The sequence below is a fragment of the Capra hircus genome, chromosome 2 (assembly GCF_001704415.2).
Source record: "Capra hircus breed San Clemente chromosome 2, ASM170441v1, whole genome shotgun sequence".
NCBI classification, from domain to species: Eukaryota; Metazoa; Chordata; class Mammalia; order Artiodactyla; family Bovidae; genus Capra; species Capra hircus.
Window position 1 is genome coordinate 112,227,225 of NC_030809.1, and position 19,393 is coordinate 112,246,617.

The 19,393-nt window shown below is 39.1% G+C and overlaps 1 protein-coding gene across 1 annotated transcript in view; it reads left to right on the forward strand.

Moving 5' to 3' along the window:
* The window catches only part of PDK1 (pyruvate dehydrogenase kinase 1), a 47,798-nt gene that overhangs the window by 12,458 nt on the left and 15,947 nt on the right, over positions 1-19,393 (forward strand). The window contains exons 7-8 of the mRNA XM_018064684.1: positions 307-383; positions 2,162-2,260. Coding sequence (XP_017920173.1) covers positions 307-383; positions 2,162-2,260 — 176 coding nt within the window. The remainder of the gene's footprint in view (positions 1-306; positions 384-2,161; positions 2,261-19,393) is intronic.

A 19,393-nucleotide genomic window follows, 5' to 3' on the forward strand; every position in this document is an offset into this window, starting at 1 on the left:
AAAATTCTGACCGTAAGACTGTCTTAAACAGACTCAACCATCATAGACAAGAATGGGAAGATGGGTTGGTAGATGGTTATGCAGGATTGCAAGAGTGACTGCAGGGCTCATGTTGTCACAGGCAGGGATAAACTGTGTGAGCCCAGCATTCAAACAGATAAAGTGAAAAACTGGTGTAGCCCTTCTCCCCCCAGTAGTACTAGCCTCCATAGTAAATGTTTTCTTTTCAGCACTACACAATATATTCTTTAAAATGCTTTAAGCACATCTCTCTGTACTTTCATATTTTTCTCTTCTGCTCTGTAGCAAAATCACCAGGACAGCCAATACAAGTGGTTTATGTACCATCCCATCTCTATCACATGGTGTTTGAACTTTTCAAGGTTTGTAACATAGTATTACATCACCTTTATCAGTCCTTTCCTAAGGTTAGGAATCTGCTTTGAAAGTTTAAATACTTTACCAGGTTTTCCTCAGTTTCATTAAAAGATATCCTTTGGTGTTTCATGGCACATCAGTGGAGATAAGCTGTTGGTCAACACTGATGCCCTCGGTGTAGTGGTAAGCTCAGACCTGGGGCTCAGGAAGACCTGGATTTGAATTCCAGTTCTGCCACCTAAGATGTGTGTGACCTTGTGCAAGCCCCTCAACCCCAAGCCTCAGTTTCCTCCTCTGTCAAACAAGGACAGTATTATTACCCAGGTTGCTATGAAGATTGAGAATAACATCCTAAATGTCTTATACAATGGCAGCACATTATAGGTGCTTGATACAGTTTTATTTGTATTTTTACAAAGCGAAATGTTTAGAAGAAGATTCTCCACCCCTAAAGGACCACAGTCCCACTGCCATATGCGTTGTATGCATTTTTGTGGAGAAAGTCACTTACATTGACTTATGTGACTTCTGCTGTTACATTTGCTCTTTACAACAAATTTTGAAAACTGAATACAATTGTGCTCGTAATGTTGAGAGTAAATTTTTTTCTGAGCAGCATACCAAAGACAGTTGCGGGTAAACAGGAAAGTGTGTGATGAGGAGTATGGGTCCATGTGGCTGAAAATATTACCCCATATTAAGCCTGTAGCCTCTCTCAGTGTGGTTACCTTGTCTTCAGCCAGGAGCAGGTGGAAGAGAGACGAGGTGGCTTTCAGCCTGATCATGAAAAAAGAAAAATACACTGAAACATAGAAAAACTAGCTGACTGTCTTAGAACAACAAAGACTGAAAAATGTTCTTGGTTCTAAGACAGCAAGAATGTATCTGATATCGTACAAAAATCTTTCTACCGAAGTGGTTAAATGAATAAACGATTTGCACTTAAAGGATTAAAGTAATTTTTTCCTTGAAATTTCAGTCACCTAAAGATCTCGTTCCCTGTGATGCTTAATAAAAGAAATATTACCATATTATGTAACAGACTTTATATTATATCAGTAATAATGGCTGAAACCTGATTTTAAACAGCCTTCGGTAGAGATGACAGAACGTCTTCCTCTGGGGACTCTGTCCCAGGGCTACACACTCCAAGTGCAGTCCAGCCTTTTGCCCTTTAAACTGTGTGTAGTCTTAGCAGTTCCTGCTTCAATGCTACATGTCATGTTACTGCTTAGTGCTTATGCTCTGTTGACATTGTGTACCCTTGTATCCTGTAGAAATTGGTCAAAACTGTTTTACTGTGTAAACAAATATTCCAGTTTCCAATTAGTAGTAAATTAGATTTATTTCTACATCATCATAAGACTTGCTATTAGTACTAAATGAAAAAAATCGCTTTTTCTTAAAGCAATTTATGACAATTAAAATGGTTCTTTAAAATAGAGATGAGACTGTTTTCAAAAATAAACTTTGCCCATTATCTACCAAATTATAAAAATATTTGGGTAGAATTTTCTGCTTTCATATAAAGCTAATTAAAAATGTTGAGATTCTGATTTTAGAAAATATGCAGAACTTAGTTGGGATTTTTACCTACCAAGTCCTCCAAAACTGACTTTTTTTTTAGAAGTAGTCCTTTAAATTGAGTTATGAATTATGATTCTTAGGCATGTTTTCATTAAATTAAAAAAAAAATCAAGGAGTGCATATATACTTGAAAATTATACTTTGTTTCTCTCTTTCTTTAAAGTTGTATTTTTAACGTAACCCTTATGTATTTCAGAATGCAATGAGAGCAACGATGGAGCATCACGCTGACAAAGGTGTTTATCCGCCTATTCAGGTCCATGTCACACTGGGTAAAGAGGATTTGACTGTGAAGGTAAGTGCTGTTTTTTTAGGTTTTTAAAACTAATGTACAGACATGTACATGTTTTCCAGAAGATGTAATTTATTCTTAGGAGAAAGAAACCCTCTTCCTGCTAGATAATATGCACATCGTTTCATTTATCTGACAGGTTATGAAATTTTCCCTTGAGTCTGTTTCTGTTCTGACCCTTCATCCAGATGATTCAGGTTAAAGTAAACCCTGGAGACGGACAGTTTTGCAGAATCATGTCTGTCCAGTTTGATATCTACTTTGATAAGTAAAATTTAAAATATTTGGGTATTTTACAGTATTATGTAGATAGGACATAATTTCTCCTTTTTAAACAATGTTTTTAAATCTGCTTTTAAGTGTTTCATTTGATTTTCCTAACAGCTCTTCAGTAAGGGGCAAAGGTAATTTTATTCTCAATTTTACAGAAATTAGACACAGTGATTAACTCATTATTCAATAGCCAATAAGTGACACAGGACAGGATGCCAGTCCTTTGAGCCCTGTTAAGTTTCTGAGTCATGTCCAGCTCTTAGTGATGCCATGGACTCCTGCACGCCAGGCTCCTTTGTCCTCCATTATCTCCCTGAGTTTGCTCAAATTCATGTTCATGGACCCTAGTCCCAGGCCATTTCTACTACATTTTTCTTAGATAGCTCAGTTTCTTAGAGTATGATGATGTTTCTCTTTTTTAAATAATCATTTTAAATTTTGTATCGAATTAATAAATGCAGAGAGATGAAAAGGAAATGTGTCAGTTCCTTGCCACTTGTAGGTCACTGCTCAGAGACAGGCTTTTTGTTATTTCTTTTCGTATTGCTATAGTTGAAAGACATTTTCTAATATTGCCGTTTATGAAATGAAAATTTTTTAGACAGCAGATATTGGCTTTTGGTTATGGTAGCTGAGGAGTTAGCTCTCTTAGAGCATCTCCCCTCTCAGTTGCCTAGTCTCAGTTGCCATTTTCCCAGTATTTAAGTTCATACGTGGAATTCCAAACTAGAAGTAATCATCTTTCAGAGACTTTGAAGGTATCTAGTGTTCTTTTTTTAAAATACACAAGTCAGTGGTTTTTAGTGTGTTCACAAGATTGTGTAACCATACCACTGTTTAATTTCAGAACATTTTCCTCACTCCCAAGAGAAAAACCAGTGCTCTTTAACAGTCGCTCCTCACTGCTCCCTCTCCCCACCCTTTGGCAACCACTAATCCATTTTCTGTGTACGGACTTCCCTGTTTTGGACACTTCATAAAAATTCAGTCATACAATAAGTAGTCTTTTGTGACTGACTTCTTTCACTCAATATAATGTTATAGCATGTATCCATTCATTTTTTTTGTTATTATAAATAATGCTGCCATTTGTGTATAAGTGAACATTGGTTTTCGGGTCTCTTATGTATATACCTAAAAGCTGAATTGTCTATAGGTAACTGTTTAACTTCTTAGGAATACCAAACTCATTTAAAAAGTGACTGTACCATTTTACATTTCCATCAGTAATGAATGAAGGTAGCAATATTTCCACATCCTTACCAACATTAGTTATTGTCAGTCTTTTTGATTATAGCCGTTCTATTAGATTATCAGTTCAGTCGCTCAGTCGTGTCCAGCTCTTTGCGACCCCATGAATCACAGCATGCCAGGCCTCCTTGTCCATCACCAACTCCCGGAGTTCACTCAGACTTGGCGTCCATCAAGTCAGTGATGCCATCCATCCATCTCATCCTCTGTCATCCCCTTTTCCTCCTGCCCCCAATCCCTCCCAGCATCAGTCTTTTCCAGTGAGTCAACTCTTTGCATGAGGTGGCCAAAGTACTGGAGTTTCAGCTTCAGCATCTTTCCCTCCAAAGAAATCCCAGGACTGATCTCCTTCAGAATGGACTGGTTGGATCTCCTTGCAGGCCAAGGGACTCTCAAGAGTCTTCTCCAACACCACAGTTCAAAAGCATCAGTTCTTCGGCCATTCTAATTCTAATATCTCATGGTATTTTTTTTAAAGTGTCAATTAAGATCCTTTGCTCATTTTTTAAGTAGGTTGTCTTTTTATTGTTGAATTGTAAGAGTTTTCTCCATTTGTTTATATTCTCTTGTTGATACTAGTCCCTGATGAGATATATGATTTGCCAGTGTCCTCTCATTCTGTGGCTTACCTTTTCACTTTCTTGAGTGTTCTTTGAGACACAAAGGTTTTAATTTTGAAGAATTTCAATTCTGCAATTAAATTATTGAAGAATTATTCTGTTTTTTTTTCATTTATTGCTTGTGCTTTTAATGTCACATGTAGGAAGCCATTGCCTAATTCAAAAGTCACAATAATATATGCCTTTGTTTCTAAGAGTTTTAAAGTTTCAGTTCTTACATTTAGGTCTTTGATCCATTTTGAGTTAATTTTTGTAAATGATTTGAAATAGGGAATCCAGTTTCATTCTTTCGCCTGTAGATAATCTGGTTTTCTCAGTACCATTTGTAAAAAGACTATTTTTTCTCATTTGAATTTTCCTGTCATCATTGTCAAAATTTAATTGCTTATAAATTTATATGTTTATTTCTGGATTCTCAATTCTATTCCATTGGTCTGCATATCTCGCTTTAGGAACATTTTGATTATTATTTCTTGGTTGTAAATTTTGAAATTGACAAATGTGATTCCTTAAACTTTGTTGTTCTGTTTCAACTTTTTTTTGGCTATTGTGGGTTCCCACGCATTTTCATAAGAATTTTAGGTATCTCTGGTCAGTTTCTGCAAAAAAACATCAGCTTGAGTTTTTATGGGGATCAAATTCTTTGTTTAAATCAAGTAAGTCTTCCAGTTCATGAACAACAGGATGTCTTTACAGTAATTTAAATCTTTTTTTTTCAAAAAAGTTTTCCGATTTTCAGTGCACAAATCTTACACTTCATCTATTAAGTTTGTTCTTAGATATTTCATTCTTTTTGGGGCTTTTAAAGTGGAATTGTTTTCTTAATTTAATTTTTGGATTATATATTGCCAGTATATAAGACTATAAGTGATTTTTGTGTATTGATCTTGTGTCTTGCAACCTTGCCAAAGTCATTTATAAGTTCTTATAATATTTTCTGTGACCGCCTTAGGATTTTCTCTACTCGAGATTATGTCATCTGCAAATGGAGATAATTTTACTTCTTCCTTTCCAATCTGATTTTTTTTTCTTTGCCTAATTGGTGTGGCTAGAACCTCTAGTACAATGCTGAATAGAACTGGTATCTTTTTCTTTTGCTGATCTTAGGAGAACTTTTAGTCATTTTTTTCTTCTTCCATGTTTATTTTTGTTGTTCAGTCACTAAATCATGTCCAACTCTTTGATATAATGAGCTATTTTTTTATTATGCTATTAAAAACAAACATTTATTTACTTATTCAACTGAATTCATTAAGTAGTTGATCTGGGCTTAGTAACCCTCTCAATTACTTATTTATTCCCTGGCTTTTGGCACATTTTAGACACCACCCTTATAGCAGAAAATGAAGAATAACTAAAGAGCCGCTTGATGAAAGTGAAAGAGGAGAGTGATATAGTTGGCTTAAAACTCAGCATTCAGAAAACAAAGATCGTGGGCATCTGGTCCCATCACTTCAAGGCAAATAGATGGGGAAACAATGGAAACAGTGAGAGACTTTAATTTTTTGGGCTCCAAAATCACTGCAGATGGTGACTGCAACCATGAAATTAAGACACTTGCTCCTGGAAAGAAAAGCTGTGACCAACCTAGACAGGATATTGAGAAGCAGAGACATTACTTTGCCAACAAAGGTCCGTCTAGTCAAAGTTATGGTTTTTCCAGAAGTCATGTATAGATGTGCGAGTTGGGACCATAAAGAAAGCTGAGTGCTGAAGAATTGATGCTTTTGAACAGTTGGAGAAGACTGTTGAGAGTCCCTTGGACAGCAAGGAGATCCAACCAGTCCATCCTAAAGGAAATCAATCCTGAATATTCCTTGGAAGGACTGATGCTGAAGCTGAAACTCCGATACTTTGGCCACCTGATGCAAAGAGCTGATTCACTGGAAAAGACCCTAATGCTGGGAAAGATTGAAGGCAAAAAGGGAAGCAGACGACAGAGGATGAGATGGTTGGATGGCATCACCGACTCGATGGACATGAGTTTGAGTAAACTCCGGGAGTTGGTGATGGACAGGAAAGCCTGGTGTGCTGCAGTCCATGGGGCACAAAGAGTAGCACTGAGCGACTGAACTGAACTGATGCATACAACTAGGGCTTCCCAGTGGCACTAGTACAAAGAACTTGCCTGCCAGCGCAGGAGACTAAGAGACTCCCATTTGATCCCTGGGCAGGGAGGATCCCCTGGAGGAGGAAATGGCAACCCGCTCCTGTATTCTTGCCTGGAAAATTCCATGGACAGAGGAGCCTGGATGGCTACAGTCCATGAGGTCACAAAGAGTTGGACGCGACTGAACGACTAAACATACAGCACATACATACAAGTTAAGTTTTCTTCTTTAAAAGTGAAAGCTTTCAGTCTTTCATCATTAAGTGTGATATCAGCTGTGGGTTTTTCGTAAATATTGTTCATCAGGTTTGAGAAAGCTTACTTTCATTCCTAGTTTGTTAAGTGTATATCATGAAACTGGCTTCCCTGACTCAGTGGTAAAGAGTCCGCCTGCCAGTGCAGGAGATGAGTTTGATCCATGGGCCAGGAAGATCTCCTGGATGAGGAAGTGGCACCCCACTCCAGTATTCTTGCTGGGAAATACCATGGACAGAGGAGCCTGGTGGGCTACAATCCATGGGGTCACAAAAGAGTCAGGCAGGACTTAGTAACTAAACAACAACTACAGCAGTATCATGAGAGGATGTTGGATTTTATCAGATGCCTTCTCTGGGTAGGTTGAGATGATTATGTGGTGTTTGTTCTGAAGTCTACCAGTTGGTGTAATAGAATGATTGATTTTTGTGTGTTGAACCAACCGTGCATTTTGGGGATAGGTATTGAGGATTTTTGCATCGGTATTCATAAGGGATATTTATCAGTATGTAGTTTCTTGTGATATCTTTGTCTGCTTTTGATATCAGATAATACTGGCCTTGAGTAAGTTGAGACGTGCTCCTTCCTTGTCTGTATTTTAGGTTTTGAAGGATTTGTATTGATTCTTTAAATGTTTGGTGGAATCTACCAGTGAAGCCATTTGGGCCTGTTCTTTTCTTTGTGAAAAGAGTTTTGATTACCAGTTCAATCTCTTCATTTGTTATACATCTATTCGGATTTTCTATTTCTTTCTGAGTTACTTTCTGTAGTTTGTCTAAGAATTTGTCTATTTCACCTAGGTTTTCTTATTTATTGGTATACAGTTGTTCATGGTTTTCCATCATAATCCCTTTTATTTTCTGTAATTTTGGTGGTAGTTGTTGTTGAGTTGCCAAATCATCCAACTCTTCATGACCCCATGGACTGCAGCATGCCAGGCTTCCTTGTCCCTTATCGTCTCCTGGAGTATGCCATGTCCATGTCCATTGAGTCAATGATGCCATCCAACCATCTCATCCTCTGTTACCCTCTTCTCCTCCTGCCTTCAGTATTTTCCAGCATCAGGGTCTTTTCCAAGTCAGCTGTTCACATCAGGTGGCCAAAGAGTTGGAGCTTCAGCTTCAGTACCAGTCCTTCCAATGAATATTCAAGGTTGATTTCCTTTAAAATTGACTGGTTTGATCTCCATGCTTTCCAAGGGACTCTCAAGAGTCTTCTCCAGCACCACAATTCAAAAGCATCAATTTGTCAGTACTCTACCTTCTTTATTGTCCAGCTTTCACATCCATATATGACTACTGGAAAGACCATAGCCTTGACTCTATGGACCTTTGTCAGCAAAGTGATATCTTTGCTTTTTAACACAATCAAGGTTTCTTATAGCTTTCCTGTTTGGAAGGGATCATCTTATAATTTCATGGCTACAGTCACCATCCACAGTGAATTTAGAGCCCAAGAAGAGGAAAGCAGTCACTGCTTCCACCTTTTCCCCTTCTATTTGCCTTCAAGTGATGGGACCAGATGCCATGATCTTCAGTTCAGTTCAGTCACTCAGTCGTGTCTGACTCTCTGTGACCCCATGGATTGCAGCACGCCATGCCTCTCTGTCCATCACCAACTCCCAGAGTTTGCATAAACTCATGCCCATTGAGTCTGTGATGCCATCCAACCATCTCATCCTCTGTCATCCCCTTCTCCTCCTGCCTTCAGTCTTTCCCAGCATCAGGATCTTTTCAAATGAGTCAGCTCTTCGCATCAGGAGGCCAAAGTATTAGAGTTTCAGCTTCAACATCAGTCCTTCCAGTGAATATTCAGGACTGATTTCCTTTAGGGTGGACTGATTGGATCTCCTTGCAGTCCAAGGGACTCTCAAGAGTCTTCTCCAATACCACAGTCACACGCATGGGATCTTCTGAGGGAGGCCATGATCTTAGATTTATTTATTTATTTATTTATTTTTAGGTTTTTTTTCTTCTTTTTTTTAGATTTTTTTAATATTGAGTTTTAAGCTGGCTTTTTCACTCTCCTCCTTTACCCTCATTTAGAGACTTTAGTTCTTCTTTGCTTTCTGCTATTAGAGTGGTATCATCTGCATATCTGAGGTTGTTGATGTTTCTCTTGGCAATCTTGATTCCAGTTTGTAACTCATCCAGCCCAGGGTTTTGCATAATATGCTGTGTGTATAAGTTAAGCAAACAGGGTACAGTAAACAGCTTTGTGATACTCCTTTCTCAATCCTGAACCAGTCAGTTGTTCCATCTCCGGTTCTAACTTACGCATTTTGACCTATATACAGGTTTCTCAAGAGACAGGTAAGGTTGTCTGGTATTCTCATCTCTTTAAGAGTTTTCCACAGTTTATTATGATCCACACAGTCAATGAAACATAGGTAGATGTTTTTCTGAAATTGCCTTGCTTTTTCTATGATGCAGTGAATGTTTGATCTCTGGTTCCTCTGCCTTTTCTAAACCCAGCTTGAACATCTGGAAGTGCTCGTTTCATGTAATGCTGAAGCCTAGCTTGGTGGATTTTGAGCATAACCTTACTCGTATGGGAAGCTTCTTTGGTGGCTCAGATGGTAAATAATCTGCCTGCAATGCAGGAGACCCAGGTTTGCTCCTAGGTCAGGAAGATCCCCTGGAGAAGGGCATGGCAACGACTCCAGTATTCTTGCCTAGAGAATTCCATGGACAGAGGAGCCTGACGGGCTACAATCCATGGGGTCTCAAAGAGTCGGACATGACTGAGCAACTAACACACACTTACTAGCATGGGAGATGAGAGCAGTTGTCTGGTGTTTGAACATTTTTTAGTACTGCCCTTCTTGAGGCTTAGGATGAGCATTGACCTTTTCCAGCCCTGTGGCCACTGCTGGGTTTTCCAAATTTGCTGACGTACTGAGTACAGCAGTCTAATAGCATCATCATTTAGGATTTTAAATAGCTGTGCTGGAATTCCATCGCGTCCACTAACTTTATTGGCAGCAGCGCCTCCATAAGGCCCACTTGACTTCCCACTCCAGAATGTCTGACTCTGAGTGAGAGACTGCACTGTTGTGGTTATCCGGATCATTAAGAACTTTTCTGTGCAGTTGTTTTGTGTATTCCTTCCATCTTTTCTTGATCTCTTCTGCTTCTATTAGGTCGTTACAGTTTCTGTCCTTTACTGTGCTCATCTTTGGATGAAATGTTCCTTTGATCTTTCCAGTTTTCTTGAGGTCTCAAGCCTGACCCTTTCTGTTGTTTTCCTCTGTTTCTTTGCATTGTTCATTGAAGCAGGCCCTCTCGTCTCTCCTTGCTGCTCTCTGGAACTCTGCATTTAGTTGGGTGTGCCTTTCCCTTCCTTCCTTGCTTTTGCTTCTCTCCTTTCCTCAGCTATTTGTTCAGCCTCCTGAGACAGACGCTTTGCCTCCTGGCATTTCTTTTTATTTGGAAAGTTTTGTTTGCTGCCTCCTGTAGGTTGGTAGTACTGGCCCCAGTTTCATTCCCGATTTTGCAGATTTGAGTCTTGGGGCTCAGATGGTAACAAATCTGCCTGCGATGCAGAAGACCTGGGTTCAGTCCCTAGGTCAGGAAGATCCCCTGGAGAAGGGCATGGCAACCCACTCCAGTATTCTTGCCTGGAGAATCCCATGGACAGAGGAACCTGGTGGACCTATAGTCCATGAGGTCGCACAGAGTCATATACAACTGAGCAACTAACACACACACATACACACCCTTATTTTTGATTAGCTGAACTAAAATTTTGTCCATTTTGTTAATGTTTTCAAAACGCCCCCTTTTGTTTCACTGAATTTTTCTCTGTTGTTCTCTTGATATCATTAATTTCACCTTTATTATTTTCTTCCTTTTGTCTGCTTTGTAGTTTGCTCTTTTTTAGTATCTGAAGTTGGAAGTTTAAGTTGATGGTTTGAGTCCTCTTACAGCTATAAATTTCCGTTTAGCACTGTGTTTTCTCTATCCCATAAATTTTTTATGTTGTGTTTTTATTCATCTCAAGTTATTTTCTGGTTTCCTTGTGATTTCTTCTTGATGAGCTCATTGATTGTTTAGGAGTATGTGTTTAATTTCCATACTATGTGTCAGTGCTCCACATTCTGTTTTGTTATTGATTTCCAGTTTCATTTCATTGTGGCAGAAATATACCTTGTATGAATTCAGTCCTTTTACATTTACTAAAACTTATTTAATGGCTTAACATATGGTTTATCCTGGAGAATGTTCCATGTGTACTTGAGAAAAATGTGTATTTTGTTGTTGTTGGGTGGAGTGTTCTATACATAGCTATTAGGCTGAGTTGGTGTAGTGTTGTTCAGATCTTTCGTTTCCTTGTTTATCTTCTGTTTGGCACACCCATAATTTAAAGTGGGGTATTGACATATACAACTATTAGTGTTGAACTGTCTACTTCTCCCTATAATTCTGTCAATTTTTGCTTTGCGTATTTTGGAGCTCAGTTGTTAAGTGTATGCATGTTTATAATTTTATATTTTCTTATTGTATTGATCTCTTATCCCTGTAAAATGTCTTTCCTTATTTTTGTCAACAATTTTTGTCTTCAGGTATATTCTGTCTGATAACCACCTCAACTCTCTTTTGATTTCTGGTTTCATGGTGTCTATTTTTGTGTATTTTTCCTTTGAACCTTTTTGTGTCATTGAATCTAAAGTCTGTCTCTTGTAGACATCATATGGTTTAATCATTGTTTAATCCATCCTGCCAATGTCCTCCTTTTATTTATTCATTTTTTTAATTAGTTTTTTATTTTTTAAAATTTAAAATCTTTAATTCTTACATGCGTTCCCAAACATGAACCCCCCTCCCACCTCCCTCCCCACAACATCTCTCTGGGTCATCCCCATGCACCAGCCCCAAGCATGCTGCACCCTGCGTCAGACATAGACTGGCGATTCAATTCTTACATGATAGTATACATGTTAGAATGCCATTCTCCCAAATCATCCCACCCTCTCCCTCTCCCTCTGAGTCCAAAAGTCCGTTATACACATCTGTGTCTTTTTTCCTGTCTTGCATACAGGGTCGTCATTGCCATCTTCCTAAATTCCATATATAAAGTTCAAGTAACATATATTTAACATGATTATTGTTAATCTAGTATTTACGTTTTGCCATTTTCTCCTTTCTTGTTGATATATCTCATGTCTTTTTTCGTCCTTTATTTCACCATTTCTGCTACTCTTTTTGGTTAGAATAGTATTTCCCTAGTTCAGTTCAGTTGCTCAGTCTTGTCTGACTCTTTGCTACCCCATGAATCATAATACGCCAGGCCTCCCTGTCCATGACAAACTCCCAGAGTTCACTCAAACTCACGTCCATCGAGTCGGTGATGCCATCCAGCCATCTCATCCTCTGTAATCCCCTTCTCCTCCTGCCCCCAATCCCTCCCAGCATCAGAGTCTTTTCCAATGAGTCAACTCTTTGAATGAAGTGGCCAAAGTATTGGAGTTTCAGCTTCAGCATCATTCCTTCCAAAGAAGACCCAGGACTGATCTCCTTTAGGATGGACTAGTTGGATCTCCTTGCTGTCCAAGGGACTCTCAAGAGTCTTCTCCAACACCACAGTTCAAAAGCATCAATTCTTCGGTGCTCAGCTTTCTTCACAGTCCAACTCTCACATCTATACGTGACCACTGGAAAAGACATAGCCTTGACTAGACGGACCTTTGTTGGCAAAGTAATGTCTCTGCTTTTCAATATGCTATCTAGGTTGGTCATAACTTTTCTTCCAAGGAGTAAGCGTCTTTTAATTTCATGGCTGCAGTCACCATCTGCAGTGATTTTGGAGCCCACAAAAATAAAGTCTGACACTGTTTCCCCATCTATTTGCCATGAAGTGATGGGACCAGATGCCATGATCTTCGTTTTCTGAATGTTGAGCTTTAAGCCAACTTTTTCACTCTCCTCTTTCACTTTCATCAAGAGGCTTTTGAGTTCCTCTTCACTTTTTGCCGTTAGGGTGGTGTCATCTGCATATCCGATGTTATTGATATTTCTCCCGGCAATCTTGATTCCAGCTTGTGCTTCTTCTAGCCCAGCGTTTCTCATGATGTACTCTGCATGAGTTAAATAAGCAGGGTGACAATATACAGCCCTGACGTACTCCTTTTCCTATTTGGAACCAGTCTGTTGTTCCATGTCCAGTTCTAACTGTTGCTTCCTGACCTGCATATAGGTTTCTCAAGAGGCAGGTCAGGTGGCCTGATAGTCCCATCTCTTTCAGAATTTTCCACAGTTTCTTGTGATCCACACAGTCAAAGGCTTTGGCATAGTCAATAAAGCAGAAATAGATGTTTTTCTGGAACTTGCTTGCTTTTTCCATGATCCAGCAGATGTTGGCAATTTAATCTCTGGTTCCTCTGCCTTTTCTAAAACCAGCTTGAACATCTGGAAGTTCACAGTTCATATATTGCTGAAGCCTGGCTTGGAGAATTTTGAGCATTACTTTACTAGCATGTGAGATGATGTGTACAATTGTGCGGTGGTTTGAGCATTCTTTGGCCTTGCCTTCCTTTGGGATTGGAATGAAAACTAACCTTTTCCAATATTTCCTAGTATATCATTTTAATTTCCTTTTGTTTTGTAATTATATTTGAGTTATTTTCTTAGTACTTATCCTGAGATTATAATTAACATGTTAATTTATAAATTAGTTCAGATTATATACTAACTTAATTTCAATAGTATACACAGACTTTGATCCTAGATAGGTCTGTCCCCTCACCGTCCCCATCATTGGGTTGCTATCGTCATATAAGATATGTCATTATACATTGTATGCTCATCTACACAGGTTGATAATTATTGCCCTATAGAATTTATCTTTTAATTAATACTGGAGAAAAAAGTTATGAACGAAAAAATACACTTAAACTATTCTTTATATTTATTTATGTGGTTACCTTTCCTGGTGCTCTTTATTTATTCATGTGGATTTGATTTACTGTCTAGTATTCTTTCATTTTAGGCTGAAGGACTCCCTTTAGCATTTCTTGATGGGAGAGTTCTATCAATGATAAACTTTCAGTTTTTGCTTATCTGGGAATGTCTCAATTTATCCTTCATTTTTGAAGGATAATTTTACTGGCTCTGGAATTTTTGTTTGATAGGCTTTTTCTTTCTATATTCATTTCTTTGAATATGTTAATCCTTCTACTCCACCGTCTTGAAGGAAGCATTACTATGAACAAAGTTAGTGGAGATGATGGAACTCCAGCTGAGCTATTTCAAATCCTAAAAGGTGGTGCTGTTAAAGTGCAGCACTCAATATGCCAGCAAATTTGGGAGACTTCGCAGTGGCCACAGGACTGGAAAAGGTCAGTTTTCATTCCAATCCCAAAGAAAGGCAATGCCAAAGAATGCTCAAAACTACCGCACAGTTGCACTCATCTCACATGCTAGTAAAGTAATGCTCAAAAGCACTGCAGACAGTGACTGCAGCCATGAAATTTTAAAGACCCTTGCTCCTTGGAAGAAGGACTATTACAAATCTAAACCGCATATTAAAAAGCAGAGACACCACTTTGCCAACAAAGGTCCATATGGTCAAAGCTATGGTTTTTTGAGTAGTCATTATGGATGTGAGAGTTGGACCATAAAGAAGGCTGAGTGCTGAAGGATTCATGCTTTTGAATTGTGGTGCCAGAGAAGACTGTTGAGAGTCCCTTGAAAAGCAAGGAGATCAAACCAGTTAATCCTGAAGAAAATCAACCCTGAATATTCATTAGAAGGACTGATGCTGAATCTGAAGCTCCCATACTTTGGCCACTTGACACAAAGAGAGGACTCATTGTAAAAGACCCTCATGCTGGGAAAGATTGAGGACAGGAGGAGAAGGAGGCAACAGAGGATGAGATGATTGGATGTTATCACTGACTCAATGGACATGAGTTTGAGCAAATTCCGGGAGATGGTGGAGGCTAGGGAAGCCTCACATGCTGCAGTCCATAGGGTTGCAAAGAGTTGGACACGACTTAGTGACTGACAGCAACAGCAATGTTAATCCTACTGCCTTTTGGTCTTCCTGGTTTCTGATCAGAAACCAGCTGTTCCTCTTATTTGGATATTTTGTATGTGAGAGTCACTTTTCTTGTGCTTTTAAGATTCTTTCTTCTTGGCTTTTGACAGTTTGATTGTAATCTGTCCAGGTGCTGATCTGTCTCATTGAGTTTGTTATACTTGGAGTTTGAAGAGCTTCATCTTTTTCATCAGAATTAGGAAGTTTTATTTATCATTTCTTCAAATATTATTTTTGTTCCTTTGTCTTTTTGCTCCTGGAATTCTCAATATGTGTGTGTCTGTACATTTGATGGAGTCCCGCAGGTCTTTTATACTTTGTTCATTTTCTTTCTTTTGTATTTTTTCTGTTTTTCAGACAGGATTTCACTTGAGCTGTTTCACTATTGATGAGTCTACATTCCATGTGTTTAAATCTGCTGTTGAGCCCTCCTAGTGATTTTTTTTCAGTTGTAATTATGGCATTTCTCAACTCCAGAATTTCTATTTCACTCTCTCATATAATTTCTATATTTATATGCTGTTATTTATTTGGTGAGGCATCATCCTCATAATTCTTTAGAAATGATTTCTTTTAGTTTTGTGAACATATTTAAAATAGCTGGTTTAAAGTTTTTGTTTAGAAAATATGAGTTTCCTCAAGTTTAGTCTCTGTTGATTTCTTTTTCACCCATGTGATATGTATATCTTATAATTTTTGTTGAAAATCAGACATTTAAGAGAATATTATGTAACAAGTCTAAAAATCATTTGCTTCCCTGCTCCCTAAAGTTGATTGTTGTTTGTTTCAGTTCAGTTCAGTTGCTCAGTCGTGTCTGACTCTGCGACCCCAAGGACTGCAGCACGCCAGGCCTCCCTGTCCATCACCAGCTCCTGGAGTTTACTCAAACTCATGTCCATTGAGTCAGTGAAGCATCCAACCATCTCATCCTCTGTCGTCCCCTTCTCCTCCTGCTTTCAATTTTTCCCAGCATCAAGGTCTTTTCAAGTGAGTCAGTTCTTTGCATCAGGTGGCCAAAGTATTTGAGTTTCAGCTTCAGCATCAGTCCTTCCAATGAATATTCGGGACTGATTTCCTTTAGGATGGACTGGTTGGATCTCCTTGCAGTCCAAGGGACTCTCAAGAGTCTTCTCCAACACCACAGCTCAAAAGTGTTAATTCTTCGGCACTCAGCTTGCTAGTCCACCTCTCACATCCACACATGACTACTGGAAAAACCATAGCTTTGACTAGATAGACTTTTGTTGGCAAAGTAATGTCTCTGCTTTTTAATATGCTGTCTAGGTTGGTTATAACTATTCTTCCAAGGAGCAGATGTCTTTTAATTTCATGGCTGCAGTCACCATCTGCAGTGATTTTTTGGAGCCCCCCAAAATAAAGTCAGCCACTGTTTCTACTGTTTCCCCATCTATTGGCCATGAAGTAATGGGACCAGATGCCATGATGTTCGTTTTCTGAATGTTGAGCTTTAAGCCAACTTTTTCACTCTCCTCTTTCACTTTCATCAAGAGGCTTTTTAGTTCCTCTTCACTTTCTGCCATTAGGGTGGTGTCATCTGCATATCTGAGGTTATTGATATTTCTCCCCGCAATCTTGATTCCAGCTTGTGCTTCCAGCCCAGTGTTTCTCATGATGTACTCTGCATTTAAGTTAAATAAGCAGGGTGACAGTATACAGCCTTGACGTACTCCTTTCCCTATTTGGAATCAGTCTGTTGTTCCATGTCCAGTTCTAACTGTTGCTTCCTGATCTGTTTACAGATTTCTCAAGAGGCAGGTCATGTGGTCTGGTATTCCTATCTCTTTAAGAATTTTCCACAGTTTATTGTGATCCACTCAGTCAAAAGCTTTGCCATAGTCAATAAAGCAAAAGTAGACCTTTTTTTCTGGAACTCTTGCTTTTTTGATGATCCAATGGATGTTAGCAGTCGGATCTCTGGTTCCTCTACCCTTTCTATTTTTTTTTTAATATAAATTTATTTATTTTAATTGGAGGTTAATTATTTTACAGTATTGTATTGGTTTTGCCATACATCAACACGAATCTGCCACAGGTATACACATGTTCCCCATCCTGAACCCCCCTCCCTCCTCCCTCCCCGTACCATCCCTCTGGGTCGTCTCAGTGCACCAACCCCAAGCATCCAGTATCATGCATCGAACCTGGACTGGCAATCCGTTTCATATATGATATTATACATGTTTCAATGCTATTCTCCCAAATCATCCCACCCTCTCCCTCTCCCACAGAGTCCAAAAGACTGTTTTATATATCTGTGTCTCTTTTGCTGTCTTGCATATAGGGTTATCGTTACCATCTTTTTAAATTCCATATATATGTGTTAGTATACTGTGTTGGTGTTTTTCTTTCTGGCTTACTTCACTCTGTATAATAGGCCCCAGTTTCATCCACCTCATTAGAACTGATTCAAATGTATTCTTTTTAATGGCTGAGTAATTTTTTAAATGAAGGATAAAATTTGGGCACTTACAAGGCAGCATAATTGACTGGTGCTATTGAGTTGAATGTTGCTTTTCTCTCCTTCTGCAGAAGGAAGCAGTCCTGTCCTGCTGAATTCCCATCAGATTTTGCAGTCTGCTGGTTCCTCTACCCTTTCTAAATCCAGCTTGAACATCTGGAAGTTCATGGTTCATGTACTGTTGAAGCCTGGCTTGAAGAATTTTGAGCATTACTTTACTAGCGTGTGACATAAGTGCAGTTGTGCAGTAGATTGAGCATTCTTTGGCATTGCCTTTCTTTGGGGTTGGGGTGAAAACTGACCTTTTCTGGTCCTTTGGCCACTGCTGAGTTCTCCAAGTTTTCTGGCATATTGAGTATGCACTTTCACAGCATCATCTTTTAGGATTTGAAATAGCTCAACTGGAATTCCATCACCTCCCCTAGCTTTGTTTGTAGTGATGCTTCCTAAGGCCCACTTGACTTTGCATTCCAGGATGTCTTGCTCTGGGTTGGTGATCACACCATTGTGATTATCTGGGTCGTGAAGATCTTTTTGTATAGTTCTTCTGTGCATTCTTGCCACCTCTTCTTAATATCTTCTGCTTCTGTTAGGTCCATACCATTTCTGTCCTTTATTGTGCCCATCTTTGCATGAAAAATTCCCTTGGTTTTTCTGATTATCTTGAAGAGATCTCTAGTCTTTCCCATTCTATTGTTTTCCTCCATTTCTTTACACTCATCGCTGAGGAAGTCTTTGTTATCTCTCCTTGCTATTCTGTGGAACTCTGCATTTAAATGGTTATATCTTTCCTTCTCTCCTTTGCCTTTCACTTCTCTTCTTTTCTCAGCTATTTGTAAGGCCTCCTCAGACAACCATTTTGCCTTTTTGCATTGCTTTTCCTTGGGGATGGTCTTGATCCCTGCTTCCTGTACCATGTCTCCAACCTCTGTTCGTAGTTCTTCAGGCACTCTTATCAGATCTAAAACCTTAAATCTATTTCTCACTTCCACTGTATAATCATGAGGGATTTGATTTAGCTCATACCTGAATGGTCTAGTGGTTTCCCCTACTTTCTTCAATTTAAGTCTGAATTTGGCAATAAGGAGCTCATGATCTGAGCCACAGTGAGTTCCCAGTCTTGTTTTTGCTGACTCTATGGAACTTCTCCATTTTTGGCTGCAAAGAATATAATCAGTCTGATTTCGGTGTTGACCATCTGGTGATGTCCATGTGTAGAGTCTTCTCTTGTGTAGTTGGAAGAGGGTGTTTGCTATGACCAGTGCGTTCTCTTGGCAAAACTTTTTAGCCTTTGCCCTGCTTCATTCTGTACTGCAAGGCCAAATTTGCCTGTTACTCCAGGTATTTCTTGACTTCCTACTTTTGCATTCCAGTCCCTTGTAATGAAAAGGACATCTTTTTTGGGGTGTTAGTTCTAGAAGGTCTTATAGGTCTTTATAAAACCATTCAACTTCAGCTTCTTCAGCATTACTGGTCAGGGTGTAGACTTGGATTACTGTGATATTGAATGGTTTGCCTTGGAAATGAACAGAGATCATTCTGTCGGTTTTGAGACTGCATCCAAGTACTACATTTCAGACTGTCTTGTTGATTGTGATGGCTACTCCATTTCTTCTAAGGGTTTCTTGCCCACAGTGGTAAATATAATGGTCATCTGAGTTAAATTCACCCATTCCAGTCCATTTTAGTTCGCTGATTCCTAAAATGTCGATGTTCACTCTTGCCATCTCCTGTTTGACCACTTCCAATTTGCCTTGATTCATGGACCTAACATTCCAGGTTCCTATGCATTATTGCTTTTTACAGCATCAGACTTTACTTCCATCACCAGTCACATCCACAACTGGGTGTTGATTTTGCTTTGGCTCCATCCCTTCATTCTTTCTGGAGTTATTTCTCCAGTGATCTCCAGTAGCATACTGGGCACCTACTGACCTGGGGAGTTCATCTTTCAGTGTTCTATCTTTTTGCCTTTTCATACTATTCATGGGGCTCTCAAAGCAAGAATACTGCAGTGGTTTGCCGTTCCCTTCTCCAGTGGATCACGTTTTGTCAGAACTCTCCACTATGACCCATCTGTCTTGGGTGGCCCTACACGGCATGACTCATAG